This window comes from Gallinula chloropus, assembly GCF_964237585.1.
Source record: "Gallinula chloropus genome assembly, chromosome: 14".
Taxonomy (NCBI): Eukaryota; Metazoa; Chordata; class Aves; order Gruiformes; family Rallidae; genus Gallinula; species Gallinula chloropus.
The window spans coordinates 16630766-16644805 of record NC_140099.1 but is presented as its reverse complement, the minus strand read 5'-3'; the positions used below and the strand labels follow the sequence as shown (position 1 = coordinate 16644805).

Below are 14040 nucleotides of genomic sequence, written 5' to 3'. Positions count from 1 at the left end.
GCTCTGGGTGGCACGGCCTGAGCTGTGGGTTCGGTGAGACACTGCATTGTGTAGCAACAGCTTCATAGATTTCTTGCTCTAAAGTCCTGTTAGCATTGTTATATTGTATCTTTCTGTTATCTTAGTAAACTATCCTTATCCCAACCCACGGGCCTTTTAGTTTCTTGGTTTTGGGGTTATTTGCCCCTTCCTTTTCCCTTCCCTTGCCTCTCATCCCCCCCTCCCCCCTTCCTCTGCTCTTTTCCTTTAAGGAGCAGACAGCTGCGTGGATCTCGGCTCTCAGCTGTTGTAAAACCACAACAAGGGTTTAGCATATAGTGTGATGAAGTGCCTTGTAGGGTAGTAGGGCATGCTGCCCTGTTTGGGTTTCTCTGTGTTGTGCAGTGCCACGTAGAGATCCTGGATCAGGTTGTGACAGCATTAGAGCTGCCTTAGCATGGTGTGCTATTGGAACTGGGGTAATCATTTTCTCAACAGGGCTGTATGGTGAGCCTGGATGAGGTTCCAAGCTAATTTTAACTATGAGAAAGTTTTATGTGGATGTATTTGGAGTAGTTTCATAATGGTGCTTTAAGCTGTGTAAGCATAAGCAAGGCAACTTGGTTATGGGATGGAGGGATGTTGCATGTCATGTTACTGATTGTGCAGCCTTTTGAAAAAATCTATCAGTCCATCTTAACTGAGAATGAAGTGTTTGCTGGGGTGGTTTTGAACATGATAAAAAACCTCAAAACCAAGATTCATATTGATTAGTTTGAAAATTGAATTAGAAAATTGATAGTGGTATGATTAACTGGAGTGCACAAGTGTCTGTTTTCTTAATTGCAGGAGGCATGGCTTAGAAGAACTTGGTATTATACTTGGATGCCTTTTGATATTGTCAGATAAACAAATGGTATTGTTTTGTCTTTGTAGGAAGATGAAAAATTTCTGACAGACTTGTTTGCACAACTAACAGATGAAGCCACAGATGAGGAGAAAAGACAGGAGTTGGTAAGAAATCTGCACATGACATATGAAAGGGACAATTACTAGATCTTGACTGTGTGCACTATTTTTTTTAATTACTAATTAGTATATTATTCCTGTTTTTCAGGTGAATTTTCTGAAAGAGTTTTGTGCATTCTCTCAAACACTGCAACCTCAAAACAGAGATGCATTTTTTAAAACCCTGTCAAATATGGGCATATTGCCAGCACTAGAAGTCATACTGGTAAGTTAGCTCCATTTTGTTTGTGATAATTTTGTTTACCTCCAGAGAGGTTTCTTTAAAGAGTAAGTAGGTGAAACTTCAGTCACGTGGTTTTCTGAAGTGTTTGCTTCATTTGTCTTTCCTTAGCTTGAGATTCAGAACATTTGAAATATTTTTGTAAAATTTTAGAAGCAGTTACAATGTGACATTGGTAAGTGTCCTGGCATCCTGCTTCTTGGTGTACAGTTAAACAAGAAAGTAGGGAAATGAAGTAAAGGGCAGGGAAAAGGTTAAAGTCAGTTCAGTTTTGGAATACAGATTTTGTAACAGGTAGGAATTAAAAGCTGTATTTGCTCTGTTTTTCTTTCAATTTAAGCATTTTATTTTAAGGAAACATAAATTATTTTACTTGACTTTTCCAGGGTATGGATGATGCACAAGTTCGAAGTGCAGCTACTGATATATTCTCATATTTGGTTGAATACAACCCATCCATGGTACGAGAGTTCGTTATGCAGGAGGCGCAGCAGAACGATGATGTAAGTAGTGGGTCCCCAGAAACGTGCTCATTGTTTTTTGGAGGTGCTGCTTTATATTTACAACTCTGTTCATGACATGAGCCCTAGTTCTCATGGGCTAAGCATGGAATACAGTCAGGGTGGTTACAGGAGGTGGAACTACCATGTTTGTAATTGTTCTGTTAGTTAGGTGAGATTTGGCTGTTTACATACTCATGTTCCATTGCATGTAAAGAAGACACCTTACCACAAGCCATCATTTCGGCTAACATCAGCTGTCATGCAAGCTAAACAAATGTTTCTGAATGATGGCCTCTTTAAATGCAAAGTACAGCTTTCAGTCTTGTGCATGTGTTTTTAATTTGTAAGAAACGGGTGTTGAGTTTACTATCACACATGTTGAAAGTGGAATTACGGTCCTTTTGGACAGAGGTTTTCATTTCCCAGAGATCCTCTGTAGCTGATCAGTACAGAAGGCTAGCACAGAGCTGGGAGTAAGAAATGTATTGCCAAGTGGTGTTCAGTGGAGAAGAAACATTGTGCTGCCTTTTCCATAGAGGAGAGAGTTAATGCTTTATTCTCTTGCACCTGCTAAAACCGTGCCAGAGAGCAGGAACTGGCTGGTGATGCTGCTTCTGTGGTGGAAGAAGGAGGCAGCTGGGACAGGGAATATCACTGGTGATTCCAGCCACTTGAACCTGGTGGCTGTCCTCTGTTACGGGGGACAGTGGTAACCAAGCAGCTTTAGTGTAGGGATTCCTAAATGTAAATACTATTTTCTACTTCCCTCTGTTATTCTTTCTTTCCTTTTCTTTTTCTTTTTTCTTTTTTTTCCTTTTTGTTGTTGTTGTTGTTGTGCAAATACAAGTTGAGGTTATTTTTAGGTGAAGATAGTTAGCATTATAAAATTAATGTTGTATGTTTGTGGAAATAGAACTCTTGGTATGTATTCTGAAGGGAGCTATAAACTAAAGTGTCCGTACTCTGGAAATGCTTCCAGAAATCAGTTGAATTTGGAGACTGTTAAGTATCGGTCTCTACCTTTCATCTGTGGGTGTTTCAGTTCAGATTACAGTCTAAATTAGATTGTTGCAGACCCATTTTTGTGTGCTTTGAAAGACTTTCTCTTCACTGCTTGCCTTCTTACCATTGAACCACTGACCAAAAGGTGTCACTGGCACATAAAGTTAATTTGTTTCTGTTAGGTTTGGTGGGTTTTTCTCTGGTGGTAGTTTACATTTTACAAAATTTTGCTAGAACACCATTTTTAACCAGGCAGTGACCCTTTTAGAAGATAATTTCTTATTTGTGGCAAGGGAGAAGCATTAGAATTGATTTTTTGCCCTTTTTTTCCCTTCCATTAGGATATATTACTCATTAACCTCATTATAGAACACATGATTTGTGATACAGATCCAGAACTCGGAGGGGCAGTGCTACTCATGGGTTTGCTTCGTACTTTAGTTGATCCAGAAAATATGCTTGCCACTGCCAATGTAAGTAAATACCTTCAAATGAAATTGGAGTTGGTGTTTGTGGAGTATTTGGTGACGTGTTACATATATATTTTTTTTAATTGTTTCTTTAGAAAACAGAAAAGACAGAGTTCTTGGGTTTCTTCTACAAACATTGTATGCACGTTCTGACAGCTCCTTTATTGGCCAATACTACAGAGGACAAGCCTAGCAAAGGTAATGCCACTCTGGATGTGGGGCTCATCAAAGCTGTGGAATGTCAATGTTTAAAACAGAGTAACTGTCAAAGGACTTTTGCTGTCTTAAGGAGAAGTAGTTCAAAGTAAAATGTGGACTCACAATTTAGTAATTTGAATAATTTGTAAGTATAAAGTTCAGCAAAGAGATCTGATTTAAGATGTGGGAAGTACTTGCTGCAGCTTTTGCTTCAGTAAAAATAAAAATATTTGTATAACTTGTATAAGTCATGGGGCTGTTTGGTGATGTAGACTTGTAAACATCCGTAAATGTTTGTAAATCCAGGGATTACCAGAGAAGATGCAAAGTCACCCCTGAGGGGTCAGTGATAAAGTAACTAGCAGCAGTAGTGTTTATTAATATTATAACACATCCAAAACGGATGTAAAATGAGGTCTGCAAAAGAGACTCAAACATTCTTTAAACTTAAATTTATTGCATAGCTCTTGAAGGGATTAGTTAAATTAATTTTGTTTTTTCTTCTCTGGCTTCCAGATAGATTGGAAGTCAGATTTGTACTACTTAAAATGCTAGTTCTTTAATGGTCAACAATCTGGTGATATTTTTTAAAAGGTAGCATTACCTTCTAAAAAAGATTAAATCTAATGTGTATTTAATGTATTATTTCCCTACTTAAAGGCAGGACTGGAGTTACTTTTTTGTATCTGCTGATACGATTATGTCGTAGAAGTATTAAAAGAGCCTGAGATATTTCTTGCATAGCACTTTTGTTAAAAAGCATAATATCAGTTTTGCTCCAAATTTAGTCAAGGTACTATATATAAGGCACTATATGATGATATAGATATAGGACATGTAGAGGTTTAACCAGATCTCATCATAATGAGATTTGATTAAATAAGCCTGAGCACTTCTGTTTGTGTTAGGTTCTGTGCTCTCTGAACCTTCAAACACTGATTTAAGCCAGACAAAATGTAATTGTTTCTATAGTTGAAGAGGGTTTCCTGCCCTGTCTGTATAAATAGAAAATACTCAGTCCATAACAGGCTTGTTCAATTTCTATTTTAAAGACTAAACACACCCTCCAACATGTTCTCTAAACTATCTGTGGGAACTTGGAACTGTTTACCAGACTGCAGTTGGGTATTTTAAGTTAGCTTTTGAAGGCAATATCCTAGATATGTTTAATTATTTTGGGTTTGCTTTTATTGCAGATGATTTTCAGACAGCCCAACTCTTGGCACTAATACTGGAATTGCTAACTTTCTGCGTAGAGCATCATACTTACCACATAAAGAATTACATCATTAACAAAGATATCCTGCGAAGGGTGCTGGTTCTCATGGCCTCAAAGCATGCTTTCTTGGCACTGTGTAAGTTTGAAAGCTAAAGGATAAACTACTATTTTATGAATGTGAATCGTTACACATCTTCATTCCCTTGGAAGACAGCTGTTCACAGATCATGACAGTCTGACTCAGTACAGAAATCTACTGTCATACTCTGTTTCTCATACCAATTTAGAGCCATGTCAGCTACCATTAGTAAACTAGTTTGTGTTTATACATTTTGTTTTTCTAAAAAGCTGAAGAATTTTTCTTAACCTCAATGGAGAGGTGAAAAGATTATATCTCAATGTAGAAGAGAGAGAGCCATTGTAAGTTTTGATGTTCTTTTAAGTAGAAGTTATCAGAGGTATTTAATTAGAAATACAGTTATCTGGCTGCATTAAAGGACACGGAAGCACAGTGTGCTGCTCACCAAGCTCTGGTAGTTTCTTGACCATGCTCAGCACAGGAATAGCAAAGCAGTGTGACTTAGTTCTGGAGGCAAGAAAGAGACTTTTTCCAAGATTCTGGTGTGTGCACAGAGTGAAAAAGAAAAGCCTAAAGCTGACTGAGCAGTGCCACCCATTAAGAAGTACATTCAATATTTGTAACTGAGTCACCTGAATTTGGTTTTCGAACCCTTGGATAATCTTTTGTAGCATACCTTGTTGCTAAGCAAAATGTGCTGCCTTATAGCAAGAGGATATTCTACTTTGTGATTACACATGGACATTCATATATTTGTGTATGCTTCAGAGTTGCAGAAAGAGCTTTAAACCGGATATAAATTAAGTCTCTGTTTTGCTGTGTGTGTGAAGAAAATGTCATTTACCAATTTTAAAATGAGATAGTTTGCATCCCAATAGGACAGGACTCATTTCAGTGTAATTAAACATACATTTGAATAATAGGAATGATAAGCAAATTTCCCAGTTCTTCTACTGAGAAAACGTTTTACCTTTATCATAAGTAATTAAAAAAATACACCTGTATGTTAGTATTAATGTAGTTAAACTGTGAACAGAGGTAGTTTTGATTGTACAGTTACGATGGAGGATTTCTTTATAGTAAAATAGATATGTCATGTTCAGCAGTGTAGTCAAGACTGTTGGGAAGGAGAGAGTAGCTGAGTATGTTATCTGGTTCTAATAATGAAATGCTGTGTAAGACCTGAGGCTGCAAATTGCCCTAGCTAATGCTGAGTAATTTCTGGATTTTTTTTTCTTTTAAATTCAAAAATTCTTTTGACAACACATGTGTTTCAGGTGCCCTTCGTTTCAAGAGGAAGATAATTGGGCTAAAGGATGAATTCTACAACCGTTACATAATGAAGAGCTTTTTGTTTGAACCTGTGGTCAAAGCATTTCTAAATAATGGGTCCCGTTATAACCTGATGAACTCTGCCATAATAGAGATGTTTGAATTTATCAGAGTGGTGAGTGCTGCTATTTGAAACTACTGCTACAAAGATGTGGAGTTCAGCTGTGCTCTGTGGTGTCAGTGCAGCAGAGTCTGGAAACACACAGAAGACATACCAGTCTCTTTTGGTTATACTATTGGAGCACCACAAAGTTCCTCCCATGGGGAGTCTCTTAGTATATCCATGCCAGTTTGGCTCTCTGCACAGTACTGTTTCCTCACTCTTGTTTTGCATCCAGATTCTGAGGAGATGCTGTACAGGCTGTAAATGTGGTGAGTAGGGCCAAGTTAGGGTGCAGTCAGTCATGGAGGAGTAAGTGGGTGAAGAAAAAAGTAGGCTTTGTCACTTCTTGAAATCATCTGAGCTGGCAACCTCTTACCTCTTCAAATTGGGACTTTTTTATGAAAATAGTAAATCTATAGGTGGCCTGACTTCTGTGCTGTGGTCTTACCAGATTGGTTGCTCATTCACAGTTCATGCTGTTTCATCTTATTTTCTTATACTCCAATTTTTTTAAATCCAAGTCTGATTTTAAAGACAAAAAATTAAAATGTGCTTTTGTTGTCACTGATGTGTTACCATTCATAAGAGGTGACCTTTGAGCACGTAACCAAAAAGGAGAGTAACTGGTGTGTTAAGATTTATGTCACCTTGCTTGTCCTTAGGAGATGGTAGTTGAGGTGCTTACTCTGTGGTGCATTCAGGGGCTGTGCAGTGCTAAGGCAGCCCAACAGCACAGGAGCAGCTTCCCTGCTGCACTCTGCAGAGCTGTGCTGGTCTCACTCAGCTCTCTGGGCTGTCCTTGGGCAGCCACAGTGCTGAACTCAAATAGTAGGACAGTTGTGGGAGGCTTTTGTAAAGGACCTTGACCAGCACTGTATGAGAAGTATCTTCCTTGTTCTCATCCTAAACAAATGCATTGAATAATTATTTTTACATAAGTAATTTATTTGCAGTGAGGAAAGAAACAGTATGAATGCTAATTCTGTCTCTCACAAATTAATTGACTGACTCTAGGAAGTGTCAATTAAACTATCACTATAAAAATACAAGTTACAGTGGGAAAGACTTTTTAGAATCAGTTTTGGTATAATTTTATATTGGGTTTTAGGTTCTCTCCTTGTGTTTTAAAGGAGATGTTGCTAGAAAATTGCTGCTTTTATGCCTGTTTCACTAATCAAATATTTGAAGCTCTAGATTTTTTAACAATTTGCATGCATACTACTTTTTGCATAAGCTAATTAATATAAAGCTTCCTATAGAATGTTTAAAAGTAATCTCTCGTTTAAGTTACTTTTATATTGCATTAAATAAACTAATTGGAATGAAAATAAGTCACTTTATGTTTCTTTGTTCCTACAGGAAGATATAAAGTCATTAACGGCTCATGTAATTGAAAATTACTGGAAGGCACTGGAAGATGTAGATTATGTGCAGACATTCAAAGGACTGAAACTACGATTTGAGCAACAAAGGGAAAGACAAGATAATCCAAAACTTGACAGGTAAAATGCTCTAAAATCTCTTATTTAATATAAATCATTTTATTTAGTATATATGGGCTTTAACTCTATTTTGGGAATGTTGATGGGTTGTTCTATGACATTGAGAAATGTAAGTAATTTGGGCTCCTGCTTGCATCTCAGGCATTGCTGAGTTTACTTGATTGAACGTGTGATTTCCAGATGGGTTGTCTCAAACTCCTGATCAGCTTTCAGCTAACATTAGGTGCTGGACCCCCAGTAATAATACTAAGTTGTCACATCCTAAATTTATGTGTACTGTTGTAACAAGGCTGGAAGCCTTTCAGATATCCAAAGCTCATTTGCTGGATTCCCACTGTTCGATTTGAAAGGTTGTTTGGTTGTGAATTACTGTTCTCTAGATTTTTCCTTTGAAAATTCATGTCAGGTTTCCTTCTGTTTTAGCTAGTTGTAGGAGTACATATTTAGATCAGCTGTACCAAATGACTGAGAAATAGAATATTCAAAGGCATTTTCAGAGGATGCTTTTTTGGTCACTGTTCGATTTGCTGATGGAGTGAAAAACATGATGGAGTGAAAAACAAATCTGATGTGAGACTTGAATCACAGTTACCCAAGGTTAAAAGTGTAGGGTGTATAAAAATAGGAAGTTTAGGACTTATTGCTCCATTTATTTTTGGTAAATGACGTTAACTTTTACGTGTAGTTTCATTAAAATGAGGGGGAGTGCTTGTGTGAATAGATGAGTTACACTTAAGAGCTGTTAGCAAGAGCTGTCATAGTCCATGTAATTTCTGAAGCGAACCCCCACCCCCTCCCCATCCCACCCCTGTTGTGGTTTAGCCCCAGCCAGCAGCAGAGCACCACCCAGCTGATCTCTCTCTCTCCCCCACCAGTGGGAAGAGGAAAAAAAGGGGGGAGGGGACAAGAGCAAAAAACAAGGGAAGACAAAGGCAAACCTCCTGGGTTGGGATGACAGCTTACTGGGACAGCAGCAGGAGGGAGGAGTAACAGTAACAGGGCTCTGTACACAGCACTGGTGATACAAAATGCAGCTTCTCACCCAACCGCCCAACTCAGGCTGTGCAGCTCAGAGACATCCCAAAGCCCGACTGTCCCCAAGCCACATGTGCTGGAGCTTGTGCTCTTCCTCCACCAGCGCCCCCTGTATGCTGAGCATGATGTCATGGTATGGAATACCTACCCCTTTTGGCCAGTTTGGGTCACTTGTCCTGGCTGTGTCCCCTGCCAGCCTCCTGGGTGCCCCCTGCCTTCTCTTTATCAGAGCAGCATGAGAAGCTGCAAAGTCCTTGGCTGCTTGGTAACAACTAAAACACCAGTGTGTTATTAGTGCTGCTCTCATCCTAACTCCCAAACACAGCACTGCACCAGCTGCTAGGGAGAAAATTAACTCTATCCCAGCTGAACCAAAAATTTTGATGACGTGGGTCACAAACATGTCCTGAGGAGTTTCACTGAAGGGACAGTTTAGCACTGTTAGAGCTTTAAACACAGTGTAAAATGGTGTGGTATGTATAGATCTGGATGTTAGTATTGGCAAGCAAATTGCTCAGAATTAGATTTATTTGTAAAAGTACATTTAGCATACATTGTCATTTCCTAATTTTTCCCTTTGGGTGTTTTACTGTAGTCAGTAATGCAAGCAAGACCTTTTCTCTAAAAAGAATAAGCCTAGATTGTATAAACACTTTGATTCTAGTGACAGAAGCTTGATTAAAAAAAATACATCTCAGACTTACATTGTGGCTAATAAATTTTGAAGAAGTGCTACAAAAAATTGTTGAGTATTTCATGCTTTTGTTGGAACTTGACTGTTAGAATCAACCTCTAGCACTGAAGATTGTTTTCAACCTTTCTTCCACTTGTGATCCCCCTGTTCTTCAGGGTGCACATCACTACCCCATAATACTGCTTCGGTGAGGAATAAAAGAAGTGCAGAGTGTTAAACCAAGCCTGAATGCAGCACTTCAGGGACATTTATTAACATTACTTCTCATCGTGCTGTTCGTAACCTACAAAATTTTGGATGGAGTCTTCTGTGCTGTCAGCAGAGTTTTACCTTCCTTCTTTATAAAGAATATTTTAATGATATTTGCATTGAAATTACAAAGATTCACATTATAGAATGATTTGCTGATATTTTTATTGCTTTACAATATTTGTAAGCTTATTAAGCTGTCACTGTAAATGTTTTATTATTAAAATGAGTTGGGTTTTGAATCAAAATTTTCAAACTTGCTGTCGTGCAGCATGCGCTCCATTTTGAGGAACCACAGATACAGAAGGGATGCAAGAACCCTGGAGGATGAGGAGGAAATGTGGTTTAACACTGATGAAGATGATATGGAAGATGGAGAGGCTGTGGTGCCCCCTTCTGACAAAACTAAAAATGATGAAGATATTATGGACCCTATCAGTAAATTCATGGAAAGGAAGAAGTGTAAGTGATGAGAAGCAGCGTGCCATGTGGCTTATGCAGAAGCCATAAATTGAATTCATTAGTTCCACTGCAGTGAAGGATTTGTATTCTGAAGTTTTTATCCACTGCAATGAAGGATTTGTTTGTGTTTATTCTGAAGTTTTTCGATTTTTGAAGTTGTGACACCAAGGTAGTGGACCACTTCTTCAAAGCAAGTTGCTTTATCTTTAGAAGTGGAATGAAACCTGTTGATTTCTTAAAGCACTGGAATGACAGTCTTCACTGATAGTCAAGTTGCCCTGTGTCTTACTCAGGTTTATAATTCAATGTTTTTGATCGAAGAGCTCAGGTGATATCACTGCTAGAATAAAAGTGCCAACACCTGGTAGGTGGTACAGGAGTATGGGGGGAAACCAGTCTGTGCTGACTCACTGTACCAAGCTGTACATAAAGTACTGAACCTTCTCCCACGCAGGAGTGCGATTTGCAGCTCAATGTTTTGCTCAGTAATATTGCTCTACTTTTTTATTTGACTTTATTTCAACTTTTTTTTTCTCTCCAGTAAAAGAGAGTGAAGAAAAGGAAGTTCTTCTGAAAACGAACCTTTCAGGTCGCCAGAGCCCAAGTTTCAAGCTCTCCTTTTCCAGTGGTACAAAATCTAATCTTACCAGCCAGTCATCTGCAAGCAATCTGCCAGGATCCCCAGGGTCTCCAGGATCCCCAGGGTCCCCTGGGTCTCCGGGATCAGTTTCTAAAAGCACATCTCAGATGGCAGCTATTACAACTAAGGTAATTTTAAATGAGCATAGGCTGACTTCATTGTTACAGACTAAGAGTTTGCTTTAGCATCTCTGTCAAGATCATGTGAATTCTGGCATGTTAAGCAGTACTGGACTGTCTGGTTTGTCTGGCCTTTAGCATTTTTAATAACTGGGATGTATATAAAAAGAAGAAAGAAAAGCTTTTTAACACCCATGCTCTTAAAATATGAAGTGTACAAGTAGCTGCTGTTGGCAGCGATCTGTACTATGAAATACAGGCAACATGTCTGTGGAATTGCACAGGGATATCTGGCAGGTAGGAATATAGAAATGCTTTGGAAATGTCGCCAAACTTTGCCAGACTCCACCCCCCAGTGAGAATTTCTACTGTTACCATTTTTAATATGGTTCATAATGATATAAATGGCACATGTGAAAGAAAAAAACTGTATTATGAGGTGTGATTGCTCTAAACCAAAACATAAACAATGTTTAATATCCTACCATGACTTTTTCATCTTTTGAAATAACATATTGAAGTAGAAGAAGAAACTCCATTTCAAAGAGTCACAGTGACTTCCAGTGAACATCCAAGATGAGCATTTTTTAATTAATTTTAGGATGCTGTTAGATTTTGTCAGGTTTTTTGGGTAAAATGAACAAAGTCAGGGAAATAGTGTGACCGCTGTTTTCAGCACTGGGGACAGATAAGGTGGAGGATAGCTTAGTTCAGAGAATGAGAATTTACTTTTGTGAGAAATGTTTCCATTTCTGAGGAGTCTGGTACGTCTCCCAGTTCACAGGTAGCCTTGGAGTAACTTAGTTTGTAATGCCACCATTGTGAACTGCTTGTTCACCTGACTTCTAGTAAAGGCAAACAGGGGTTTAGGTTTTTTTCTTTCTTACAGTAGAACATGTATTAAGAGCTTGTGTTTGGATGACCTGCTGTGGAAAACTCCTGAACGAGAAGAGTTTGGCTGGTGGACAGTGACAGTTCCTCTAAAGACTTCTGTGGAGGAAGGGGAAGCAGCTTTATTTCATTTATGAAGAAAAAAAAAAGCAGTAGTTAGTCAGGGACTTTTTAAAAGGGATGGGGTTGGCTTGGAGTCTAGTTCAGTCTATTCTGTATTTCTGCCAGAGGCGGCTTCTCTCACAGAGAGGTGTCATTCCTGGAATCCGAAATGGAGTCCTTCTATATGCAGCATGTTGCAGAGAGCACTGGCTCCAACATTTCAAATCATGGTGGAGAAAGAAAACTGCTGAGGTGACACTGAATGTGAAGTGCCCTGAAACACCACTCCTGGGCTCAGGCATAGAGCGCCTCTTGGGGAAGTGGGTGGGCTTTAGAAACGGGCCGCTGGGAAGTGTTGAAACTGGGTTTCTCATGAGTTACCTGAACCTGTTGCTTCAGGCGTGGGATGGGGCTGTACAGAGCAGGTGTCAGTGTTGATCCATTTGCACTGTGGTGTGCAGTTGGGTGAATTGTTCTGGTTTGGGTGCCTGTCATTAGACACGTGAGGAGTTGTTGAGATTTTGTAACCTGTACACCTCCTTCGATTCCATTATTCAAAAAATCCTTCAAGTTACTACCCATTTCAGCTGGCTTTTGTGAAGACAGGCTGTGTTCTAAAAGTAAAGTACCTTAAAAATTCAAATGGAAGGGTGTTCTGTATTTGTTTCCAAAGTGCTTCCAGATTGCTCGTCAGTTATGCTTAGAAAAAAATAGTAACTTGGATCTTTACAGATGGAGCTGCAGAGACATTTAGCAAAACTAACTAGATTTGGGGATTTTCTTGAATTTCACTTGGAAGTATTTATGTTCTGCCTAGTTGGATAAGAGTTAAACCCCATTCTAGATTTATTAAACATTTTTCAGGCAATGTCTTTTTCATTCATACAGAAGGATTTCTTTCTGTTCTGCTTCATTTTGTTCAGAACTTCATGAATCAGTGTGCTTGGGGCAACACTCGCTGCAAAAGCATTTTCCAGTGCAAAGGGGAAGTGTCAATGCAAAAGCATTTTCCTAATTACAGTAATTGTGTCTGTCCTTGTAGGGAGGCCTCGTTGGGCTTGTAGATTATCCTGATGATGATGAAGAGGATGATGAAGATGAAGATAAAGAGGAAACTTTACCTTTGTCAAAGAAAGCAAAGCTTGAGTCGTCATAATGGCAACTGCTGAAGAACATTAACCAGTTGGGGGAAGGATATTTTTTCCAAAAACAAAAACCCACAGCAAAGCAGCAATCTTTTGTGAATTACTGTGTGTGACACAGATCAACTTATACAAACGGATTTCTGCCAATCAAGTGCCAATTCAAAGGAGCAGAAGAAGAGGAAATACTTTGTTTAGGGGAAAGACTTACGCCTTGGAGCTCTCCAGCTTGGACCACACGTTGCCCTTTTCTCAGGGAAGGAAATGGAAAACAAAAAAAAAACACAAAACAAAAACAAACAAACAAGCCAACAGGGCAGGAGTTGTGTTAGTGGAACTCTGGATTGGCTGGTCAGTTGCTACAATCAGAATATCTTTCTTGGACCATGTATGAGACTTCTGAAGAAAAGGCAGGGTTTGCCATAATTCTTCACTAGTTAAGAATGCCAGCAGTTTCTTTGTATGAAAGAGACCTGCCTTTGAAATCCTACATTCTGAACATTTTAGTCAAGCTGCAACAGGTTTTAAAAACCTCTATGGGGGAGGGCCGGATAGAAAGTTTCCTCTTTTTTTTTTTTTTTTAAATCTGTTCCCTTTGCCCTTTAAACTGCAGAATATTTTTTTTTTGGAGGTGGGGGATTTGTTTGTCCCTTCTTGATTAAAGATTGAGTGGAATTCTAGATGTGGTCACTTTTGTGTCATAATTTCCCTCCCCCCCCCCGAGTGTATGCTTAGTTGTTGAGTATATATTTGGGACCATTAAAATTTTTTGATGTAATATAATCTCACTGTTGTGCTGGTACCTGTTTCACCCTGTGTAATTTTGTTCTGCCACACAGTTCTTAATATGTTCAGGATTTTATGGAAGATGGTATAGTTTTTATTGGAAAAAGAAATAATCTTACCACAATGTGCATAAAAGCAATACTATTTTGTGACTAAATATTTTCTATTAAATTTTACATCAGCAAATGTCAAGAAAAAATTCAGGGAAATAGGATGGAATAAAAGAATTGAAACCTATAAATATGAAATTAGTATTCCAAAGAGACTTGAAATTTCCTATCTCA

The 14040-nt window shown here is 38.7% G+C and overlaps 1 protein-coding gene across 1 annotated transcript in view; it reads left to right on the top strand.

Annotated features, from left to right (window-relative positions):
- PPP4R3A (protein phosphatase 4 regulatory subunit 3A) overlaps positions 1 to 13753 on the top strand; it is a 44634-nt gene extending 30881 nt beyond the window's left edge. Inside the window, exons 5-15 of the mRNA XM_084270410.1 lie at positions 916 to 993; positions 1097 to 1213; positions 1615 to 1731; positions 3075 to 3206; positions 3299 to 3401; positions 4598 to 4756; positions 5977 to 6146; positions 7494 to 7636; positions 9886 to 10076; positions 10618 to 10844; positions 12871 to 13753. Of these exons, the coding sequence (XP_084126536.1) occupies positions 916 to 993; positions 1097 to 1213; positions 1615 to 1731; positions 3075 to 3206; positions 3299 to 3401; positions 4598 to 4756; positions 5977 to 6146; positions 7494 to 7636; positions 9886 to 10076; positions 10618 to 10844; positions 12871 to 12984 (1551 nt within the window). The 3' untranslated portion in view covers positions 12985 to 13753. The remainder of the gene's footprint in view (positions 1 to 915; positions 994 to 1096; positions 1214 to 1614; positions 1732 to 3074; positions 3207 to 3298; positions 3402 to 4597; positions 4757 to 5976; positions 6147 to 7493; positions 7637 to 9885; positions 10077 to 10617; positions 10845 to 12870) is intronic.
- The last annotated feature ends 287 nt before the right edge of the window (positions 13754 to 14040 follow it).